At 37.8% G+C, this 10845-nt stretch overlaps 1 protein-coding gene across 3 annotated transcripts in view; it reads left to right on the forward strand.

Annotated features, from left to right (window-relative positions):
* LOC103480657 (RNA binding protein, mRNA processing factor) overlaps positions 1 to 10845 on the forward strand; it is a 46077-nt gene that overhangs the window by 21507 nt on the left and 13725 nt on the right. For all 3 annotated transcript variants that reach the window (XM_008435686.2, XM_008435685.2, XM_008435684.2), the window contains exons 4-6: positions 1016 to 1078; positions 6675 to 6825; positions 9798 to 9925. In XM_008435686.2, the coding sequence (XP_008433908.1) occupies positions 1016 to 1078; positions 6675 to 6825; positions 9798 to 9925 (342 nt within the window). The remainder of the gene's footprint in view (positions 1 to 1015; positions 1079 to 6674; positions 6826 to 9797; positions 9926 to 10845) is intronic.

A 10845-nucleotide genomic window follows, 5' to 3' on the forward strand; every position in this document is an offset into this window, starting at 1 on the left:
CAAAGTACTGTCCAGGAGTGCCCCTGCTTTGTTTTGCTTCTCCTCGCTAATGGCAATGACGATGGCGACATAAATCAATCGATCGGCCCTCTCTCTCCCTCCAGCAGCCGGAGGACTCGCAGCCATCTCCATATATAGCAACAGCAGCCAGACCTCAGACCCTTTCTATTTATATTCCTGCTACGCTTCCTCCTCCTGACGTCTTTACTAAGTCCTTTCTTTTATGTGCGTGTTTCGTCTTTTTCTCCTCGTCTCCCCCTCCTCTTCCTCCTGCTTCTCGCTCCACTTATTCCAAATTCCCATAACCCTCGACGGCTTTTCCAGATCACAGACGGCGGTGTGAACCCAAGGGAGCAATGTGTTTGGAGGCTTTCTATCCCCACAAACATGGAACAACAAACCATTTTTTGGGGGGGGATTCACACCTGCATAGTCTTGCTCTCCTTTTGCTTTTTTTCCCTTTGTGCCCCACCTATCATTGCGACAAGTCTTCAAAGTTAACACTCTAAGACAAATGTCACAAAGCAGCCCTGCTTGAGGAGAGGAGCTTTTAAAAGCTTTGGCCTCACTTTCTTCAATTTTCACCTCTCACCTCTAAACTCTGTTCTCATTTGTCTTCTTTTTTTTTCCTTTCATCTCTATCTCTTTTTAGATTCTTCTCCCTCCCTTCTCAGGGTCTTTTACAGCAACTCTTACATGCACTTTCTCGCTCCTCACATTGCCCATATTTGGGCAAAGGAGAGCCCGAACGTTGAACTCTCTCTTTGTGCAAACTAAACAGCATTTTTTTTTACTCCCCCTTCTTCTCTATCTCTTCTCGCGTCGCCACAGTTTCATAAACAGGGCAAGAGAGAAAGAGACGTAGAAGGAAGGAGTTGACTCTGATAAGAAATGAAAAAAAAGTACAGTGTATAAAAAAAGAACATGTTTTTGTCATTCAGACAGAAATGCAGACTCAGATTTCTGCCCTAAACAATGTTTCTTTCTTTTTGTTCTGTCTTCTTTCTCTCCCCAGCCAGTGGGGTTTGTCAGCTTTGACAGCCGATCAGAGGCAGAGGCTGCTAAGAATGCCTTGAACGTAAGTGCCATGCCCTCACCGCTCGAGCACCGGCTCAGCGCAAAGCATGTTTCTTCTTCTTCTTCTTCTTCTTCTTTTTTGTTTTGCAGCTCAAATGGATTTAATTGAGGGGAAGTACACACATTCCTTCACGACCCTTCAAATGCAAAAAAAAACCCCGGCTAAGTAAAAAAAACTGAGATGTTGTGCTGTAATATTTTTCATCTTGATGTCTGTCTGGACAAAATATATCCAGTTGCTATCAGCATGTGAAGCAACTTTATAATATTGTTAAAAGTCTCAGATATAAAACTGAGCACCTATTTAGCATTTTTGAAGAATGAAGAAATAGTGACATAACAGAATAAAACATTTTGTGGACAAACTGATAATATAGTAAATGGCTAATGGCTTAGCTGCTAACGGCTAATGGCTTAGCTGCTAACCTCAGCAATATTAGCAGCTAAGGTTAGCAGCTAGCCATTTGCTGCTGATAGTGCTTAATTTAGCATTGAGATGGGTCAAAAATGGAATCAAATTTGTAGATTAAGGAGTTTTAAGATCTGGAAGTTTTAAGTTTATTTTTTATGACATAAAAAGGTGCATTTCTATTAGTCTCATTAAGATGCACATTTTTCTCAGTGTTTTCTTAGGGAAAAATTGCTTTTTAACTTTTTTCTTTAATAATGTCCGGATCACCGAGGAAGCCCTACCACTTATTCAGCACTGTTTTAGGTACAAAGCAGAAAGAGTAAAAATTTACTAAGTTGCAGATAAGAAATTGGAATTGGCTGATTTTCATCCTTACTGGCTTTGACTGATGATCAGCTGGTCAAAAACTCAAAAGTGCAAACTTTTTTTCTGATTGTTGAATGCACTGTGCATGCTGCAAAAAATAAATCACAGACAAGAATACTTTTGAGCATATTACTGGATGATGGGACTCCATTTTGAATGCTGTTTCAATCCCCTCTTGCATTAAAGTATTTAAAAAGAAGCCAGAATCGACCAAAACTTTATAAAAATTACAAAAAATCAATATGTATCTGCACCTGAAGAGCACCTGGCAAGCTTTATTTTAAAAAAAATACAGCATTCCTAACAGTTCCTTACAACACTGATTTTGCACGCAATATGTGGTGCTAAAGATACATTCACATTACGATACATTCCTACTATGGAACATCTGAAGGTTTTCTGTTTTTGGAAATAAAGCCACCTCTTTGAGCTTTGCCTGTGAATGCTGCAAGTTTTGGAGAAAATTAAGTCTTCTTGTGTGTATAAATAGAGGATATTGATCTAGGGTTTAATTTTAATCTCCCTTATTTCAGACTGTAGCTCAGGAGAAGCCTTGGTGAGGCAGGCTCATATATATATATATATATATATAAAACAACAGAGCCCATATTCACAGAGTTCTTATCCAGTTTTGTAAAAACCAAGGCAGTAATGAACTCCAGCTTTCACAACCTTTACTTTCCTATTGTTATTTATATATTTAGTAGATTTGTTGATTTCTTCGTGACGGAAAAAGATCACTTTTATCTCCGTAACTGAAGTGGGACCGTGACAGCAGAGTGTGCTTGTCTTTCAGATGTTAGAAGTGTTGGTGCGTATCAAAGACAGAGCAGAAAGGAAGAAAGGAGAAAAATTATCATCTTATTATGAGCCAACAGCAACTCACAGCGTTTCTGGTGAATCTCTAAGTGGGAATAAGAATTGTTTTATTATTTTTTTCGGAGGCAGAGTTACGTTCCCGAGAGGTCATATGGAGATAAGTTTTCTTTTTTCTTTTTTTTTTTTTTTTTGAAAACATCTATCTGCATATTTAGATATGCGGAAGAGTGAGAAACCTCCAGAGAAAGTGAGGGATTTGTTTCCTATCAGGAGCCATGTTTTATTTCCTCTAAATTACAAAAAGCATTAGCATTAACCAAAGATGGTGGTGGAGAAGAAGAAGAAGCTAAGAAGCTCTTCAAGGTGGATACGCAGCTCGGTTCAAACGCTGGAGAACTGGGGCCCCCTCATTATAACTTTGCAGCTTATTACACCTTTGCAGCTACTACCGGTAGAAGCTGCGAGCCGCCCTGAGCCAAGGCAATCCCACTTAATTCCTCCCTCTTTCATGAGAAGAGCCTTCACTCGCTTGTTGCAGCTCAGCTTTGCCCGAGCCTGCAGGGACGAAATGAGAAGCCCATCCCCGGCAACTCCTTGCTCTTTTGCTGCAGAGAACTTCGCACATCGACTGCTTTTCTGCAGAGCTGACTTGACCGCCGCTGCTTCTCTGCGTCTTAAATAAATATGGTTAATTTGATGACATTTACCGTGGCTCTCTAAAAGGTCCTGCCGTTTGGTCGCTTGTAAAGCAAAGTGAACACGTTTCCGCTGTGATTCGGATGAGGAGGATCTCGGATTGTGCCACATTCCTTGTGTTTTCTCAAGCACGAGTAACTGTGAGGGGAAATGATTTGGCCAACTGGTCATGTGGCGTTAAAAACACCCTTTATATTTGATTTGTCATGAGCGGTGGTATGTCAGAAGGGCTTTAGCAGTGGCGTGTCAAGCATTTGCCAAAACTTGTGGCTCCTTTTATGCTTTAGCACCGACTGTGTCATGACAAATGAGGCATCTGATGTCGTGATATTAAATTACAGTTCCAGGGTTCAGTAGGAAGCATACTGAGGTTTCTCGTGGCTTATCTGCCTGACTTTTAAATGACGCCGTGTGTTAGCCAGGATTGTGTCATCGGGCTTGGATTATAAATTTCTCAATAATCCACAGTGAGCAGCTTACATCAGACATCACATTCCAAGCTACGTTTTAAGTTAATTTGCATGAGTTTATGTATCTAATTATACTTTAGAACAAACATAATCTCAAAGATATCTACAGGAACAACAAAGTTAAAGTTACATCCAATAATATAGACTGAAATTAGGTCCAAATACGGTTTGGACCAATCAAATTCTTTCAAATGTAGTTCAGCAATCAATAAGTTTGCAGCAATCTGTCATTTTGATCAACTACATGGTGACAGTGGAATGAAATCCATCCATTTTTAACAGAAAGAAACCTCTGCTAGTACCCAGGTCATTACAAACGGCTGTAAGAGGTCAGAGGTTAAGAGTTAAGGGATGAGCTACAAAATAAACAGAGGTTCTGGTTCAGGGCTGCCTTGTGTGGAAGAGAAAAATAAAGAGAACATGGCATTACTTATAATAACAACTCCATCACTGGATTAGTCTGGGAACGAGACACAGAAGTACTGAATCACTAGACCTTTCTATTAAAAAGAAAAACAAATTTAATAACAGCTACAGCTTTGGCAATGAGTTCATTGAAGAAGGCCGCACTTCCTTACACAGAAGCATTGAACCAAATGGAGCTAAAAACAACTAAAAGCAGCTAAAAACAGAATCCCCGAGCCAAGAGTGCTCTCTATGTAATAATTAAAAAATAATGCATAAATGCTGGGTAGTCAGTGATTTATTAAGAGAGACATATTTTAAGCTGCATATTTTATTGTGAAATTCCTTAAAGTATAAAAAAAAAAACAGTAGACTGTGACAGTTCCAGGAACCAGAGTCTGGAAAATATGTAAACAGCACATTATAATTTGCAAAATTTTTTCTGTTGCTGTCTTGTTATGATTTATTACTGCACTAAATACTAGTCAGCAAAGTTTTTTTTTGTGTGTGTTGTAATCTCCTCCCCAATTATCACATAACAACCTGAGTGCCAAGCAAAATAATTTAAGCACCCTGTTTTGAAGGGTGGTTGTGAAAGCAACGTAATCCTGCTCTTAACATCATTAGGAATCATTATGTGGTGAGCCCAAATCTCTCCCAACAAAGTTGCTGCGAGCAACCATCGGGGGAAACAAAAAGGTGTTCGAGAACTTTGTAAACAGCCTGTCGGCACTTGCAAAACAACTGAAACACAGGCGAAGGTTCAAATTTGTAAGCTAACTCACGCAGACTTTAACATTTTTTTTGCAAGAAAACCGTCGTCTGCCGTTGCACCCTCTGCTAAATCAAGGTGAGATGTGCTGCAGGTGCTTGGAGAAAGATTTTGACACATTTTTAAAGATAAGTTAGATTTTCCAACATTTCCCTTTTCATTTCTGTGTCTACCCAGGTGAAAAAAAGTATAGTATATTTAAAATATATTTGAAGTATATTAAATATATATTTTTAATATAATTCTGAGACAGAATTATTACACTCAAAATATAATAAAGCTCTCAAATATGACATTTAAAAAGTATACTTTAAGTACACTTGAAGTTGTTCCAAAAAAGTACGTATAGTATACTAAAATATACTATTAGTTGTAATTTAATACTATTTAAACACTACTAAAGTATACTAAGCACAAAATTAGTTGTTCCAAAATAGTACAGTTTAACTACATCGATAAAAGTATACTAAAGTATGTTAAAATTTAGTATACTAAAGTATACTTTTTTTTTCCCCTGGGTAGTTTTGACGTCCTCACAGTCTGATAGGTTTGTAAAGCTCTTACAAGTTAGCGTGGACAAATATTGTCTAGACAAGTTGAGGGACTCTTAAGACAACTGACTGTGGAAACTGAGTATGAAAGGGATTCGCCAAAGTATTAGCTTCAGGGTGTGCTCACTTACGTAGCTAGGTTATTGCTACATTTTGTTTGAATTGTACACGGTACATTTCACTTACCATTTGGAAAAAAGATTAGAAATTATGTACCATGGCTTTATTTTATTCATACATTGAAAACAGGCATTTTAAAGGGGTGTATGCACTGTACTTTTTCTGATAGCAACTGGATAATGCTTCAACAGGAAAGCCATTTTGACACCTTGGCTTGGGGGTAATGTCTCGTTTTCAGCCCTTATAAGCAGCAGACTGACAGCTCATATTTTGATGCTAATTTTTGCCACTTTTGAAACTGATGGCATAACGTCTTGCTTTTGCAGCTTTAAACCATACATCAGTCGGCCATGTCTAATGAAATACCAGAATGGATGATGCCTTGCCGACACTCTTAAACATTTTCCAACTCACAAATTAAATATGCAATCTCTTTTTAGAGTTGCTCTTGAACCACAATAAATGGAACATTGACCAGCATATTTGATGATTTTAGCATCGTCTGTTATTGGTTTTCACAACTGGTTGTGAAAACCAGTTGTGACATGTGTTTACATGTTTACATGTAAAGTTTACATGTGTTTACAAACACATGTTTGTAAACACATGTGTTTACAAACATGTGTTTACATGTTTGTAAACATGTAAACACATGTTTACATGTTTACACATGTGTAAACATGTGTTTACACATGTTTGTAAACACATGTTGGTGTTTACAAACATGTGTTTACAAACACATGTTTGTAAACACCAACATGTGTTTACAATGTTTGTTTTTTTATGTTTTCACAATGCACTTTGACCTGGCATATGTTCTTGAAATGTGCTTTACAAATCAACTTAATTGACTGATTTTTTTTATTTATTTATTTATTTTAAAGCTTTGTCAAAACTCTGAAACAGTTTGCACAGTTCAACGATCCTTTCTGCTGTATTACTGAAACAAAGATCATCCCTAACTCATCTTTTCCGGTTGGTCTCAGGGTGTCCGTTTTGATCCGGAGATTCCCCAAACTCTGCGGCTGGAGTTCGCCAAGGCCAACACCAAGATGGCTAAAAACAAGCTGGTCGGCACGCCCAACCCCCCTCCCTCCCAGCAGAGCCCCGGCCCTCAGTTCATTAGCAGAGATCCATGTAAGTGCTCCGATCACTCATCTGCCTGTCCTTGAGTATGTCTTACTTTGTGCTGCTGCTTCCTTTGGCTGAGCTCGACTGGGCAGCTGTTTCCCTTTAGGACTCTTTTTTTTTTATCAGACATATTTATGTGCTCTGTTTGACAGAAAGTATATAAAATGCTGTGCCTGTTTTTTCTTTCTCTAACAGAACATTTGGTTTGGTTATGTTTTAACAAAAATGTAACAAAAAAAAAGAAATCCCTTCATGTAAAATGTTTACTGAAAACCTGCTTATTTTTAGCTCACCTGGTAAACGATTGATCCTCTCATAGATTAAGTACTTATTAACCGTGCATGTTCATTAACTGTTGGACTTGAAAGTACCAGGTGTGTTTGGAATGTGTTCCTGCAGTTCCCAGTCGGTTAAACATTTTTCCGAGAGGTTAAAGGGTTTTGCAGGAATTATTCATTGATGGTTAAACATAGACCAGCTGTAATAGTGCATTCTTCCTGAATGACCAAACCGCTCTTATCTTGGATCTTTTCTTTGCCAGAGAAGGGGGTGTTACTGGTTGCCTCAGAGGAAAATGGACGGAAACCATTAATGAAACCATGACGTAATCACCAGGAGAGACATTTCATACGCTTCCTGATAAGAGTTGTTTTAATCAGCCATTTTCTTTTTCCTGATCATTCTTTGATAGAGAAGTAACAGATAAATGCTCCTTAAAATTATGTTTGTCTGATGGTTCTCCAATGAGTTACCCCACGTTGTCTGATTTTTACGTTTTTAAGTGTCCACTCCCTGTACACGGCACAGCACTGTTTCCTCACTCGTGCACCTTTTTTTCACAGTCACCTTGCACTCAGCTTTACGAGTAAATTATGTCTGAGGTGGTTTCCTCTCATTTGCAATTTCTGCTAGCTACTGTTGCCCTGCCTGTAAAGCTTTTTGTTCTCATATGTATCCAATTTAGAGTCTTAAAGGTGCCTGATTTACCCCTGCAGACCTTAGTAATTTGTGGAATAACAGGTCTTCGTGTTCAAACAAGGGTATACAGTAGTATATGCTGATAACCATCAATTTCGCTAGCTTAAATGACAGTTATTAGATCTGTTGCTTAAACTAATCAAGTTAATGCTAACTCTATAAGCTTTGCTAAAGGTACAGTTGAGTCCAGGAAATAATTACAAATACTACTTTATGGTGTGCCAACTTTGGTAAAGATATCTAAAAGGCCTTAAAATATATATATTTTTATATCAAATAGCACAAACTCGCACAGAAAGCCATTAGAAAACAAAATCAACCTTTAATTTATGTGTGTTTGTTCAATGGGAGGTGGGAAGGAAACACATTAAGAAAAAATTATTCACAGAAATACTGGCACCAGCGGCACAGCTACAATGTTCTTTAAAATGTATGCAACTGAAGAATTGTTTTTATGCATGCGTGCCTTTTTAGGTCAATCACAGTTTCATGGACCTTTTTGGATTTTTGTTTCACTGGGGTAAAGATATGATGTTGTACTTTAATCTTAGCCTCTCTTCAAAATGGACAAGAGTACATGCCATTCCCCATAGGAAAATATAAATATACGGCAGACCCCGGATATTTGGGTTGGCTGAAGGCCACAGCCACCAGCGAATATGTAAAATCTGCAAATCTTTGAGATTCCCTCAAAACTGTATATCTTAGTAATCAGGCATTGACTATAAGAAAGTATCTGATCAGCTTAACTTGCATAAATCTACAGTAAGAGCAATTATAAAAACTGGATGTGCTGTATGTTTAAATGTCACATTACATGCTGTTGATTATTGTGATGAAGCTCAAAGTGATAAACTGTGTAAAAGTAATTGCCAGTACTCCTAATGCTTCAATTCAGATCGCCTTGACATCTTAACGTTTTTTTTTTATGCTGCCAAAGCAGTTATCAAAGTCATTGTCTAGTGTGGGCTTAGCCATAAAAAAAAGAAAAAACAGGATTTGAGGGTGAGAACCTAAAGATACAAAAACAAAATATGCTTATTTTCAATAGTTAGTGTACTTGTGGTACCTAAAATATGTTAGAAGAGTCCCAAACTAAAAAAGTTAATAAAACAAATGTTGAAATAAGCAAAACTTTAGTAGACTAGTGCAAGAAGCTGTACTGTACTGACAAGGAATATGAAAATTAAAATTCTGTCCTTTCACCCATTTTAACATGCTGCTTTTATCTGTTTAAACTTCAATTTCTGATTTCCTCATTTAGAAAGCCTGAGGTTACCTGGCAGCCTGAAACTGACCCAAAAATCCAACATGGCTGCCTCAAGCATAAATGTACCAATAGCTTTGTTGTTTTATTTTTTTAATTTTGAACCTAGAAAATTATTTTGCACCCATAATACTGTACATCGTTAACTAGAGTGCAAAAGTATGTAGAAATGCATTAGCAATGAACTCGGATTGCTAGTTAAAGTTAACCTTATTTCTGAGGTAAACGATGACAAAACTTGAATGGTTTTTAAAGTTATAGCTAGAACAAAGTTAAGTTGCGTAGATCAACGTTTCTAGATCTGATCTTTGATTGTGGAGGCTTATGGAAAATGGCAGCAATGCTTTGGAAATGGGCTCTGATTGATCACGCTTTGTTTCATTGTACATTTCCTACAGTTACAGTCGTTTTTTTGTTCAAACAGCAGTGTGTGTACACATGCCAATGCCAGCTACTCCAACACAAGGAAGAATCCAAAGCTTTACAGGCTCGCAGTTCATGTTTTAAGTTGTTAAGCTTTCGCTAAACAGTACTGGGACAAATGTATGACGTTTGGACTCATTGAGTGTTTAAGGTAATGAAATAAGAGGAATCGACTTCACAAACTGAAAAACTCCCCCTAGTGCGCACCTCCACAATCACCACCATCACCACCACCTCCACCCTGTCTCTCTATCCACCCATCCACGTTACCACTTTCCTCACTCCACTCCTCCTCTTCTTCTTTCCACAGATGAGCTCACAGTGCCTGCTCTATATCCCAGCAGCCCAGATGTGTGGGCGTCATACCCGCTGTACCCGGCAGAGCTGTCGCCGGCCCTTCCGCCCGCTTTCACCTATCCCTCCTCGCTCCACGCTCAGGTAATCCGGAAATCCCATCCCAAGCGTTTCCTGTCACCGTCATCACAGCCGCCGCCACTGCTCCCTCACCTACCGCTGAGCCCGCAAAAACACTCGCCGTTCCATTTCACAGATGCTCGTCACTTAGGGAAGCTTTGCCGAAATATTAGCTTATTTTGGGGGGACAAGAAAAAAAAAACTTCACCTTGTACAAAGTGGTATATTTTTCTTAGTGGGATCCATACATCGTCGTGTTGAATAATGGACATTTTAATATGTCTAAAGTCTTCATCAACGTTTAAATAATTTTTTTTTTTTGTATTCAAGAGTATTTTTTTATTTTAAGAGTATTTTTAAGAACAGTGAGTGTGCATCCTGAGAGATGGCCAAAAATGCCATATTCCAGTATTTATGTCTTGTAATTTAAATAAAAAGTCTATTTCAAATAAATTAGTAGATGAATACAAAAAAAAAATTATTCCAAGAATTCCAAGAATTTAAATGTACATAATTACTTGAGTAGAATGGTAATTAAATTTGCAAACTATTTGTTTAATTATTTCATAGCCTTGGATTTATTTTTATCTGTGAGCTTTGATTGTTGGAGCAAGTGGGCGTGGCTAACACAGTTAAGGTGATTGGTCCTCGCTTACACCAGGTTAACCAATCAGATCTCGGGGTTTATTGTATGAGTCACGGTGACAGTTCATATTATGACGTTATGGAAAATAATAACATTTATTTAATGAAAGCAATTGTTGGATAATGGCATCTTTGATCTTCCAACAAGAACAACAATTTAATTGAACTGAATTTGAGTCTGGTAGAGAAGTAATTTCATTTTTTTAGAGATTTGGAACATGAAGAGCTCTTTTTTTTTTTTTTAGAACTTTCAGGAATTGATTTCATTATCAATTCCTGAAATAATTTAAACATTTAAA

This window comes from Poecilia reticulata, linkage group LG18 (assembly GCF_000633615.1).
Source record: "Poecilia reticulata strain Guanapo linkage group LG18, Guppy_female_1.0+MT, whole genome shotgun sequence".
Taxonomy (NCBI): domain Eukaryota; kingdom Metazoa; phylum Chordata; class Actinopteri; order Cyprinodontiformes; family Poeciliidae; genus Poecilia; species Poecilia reticulata.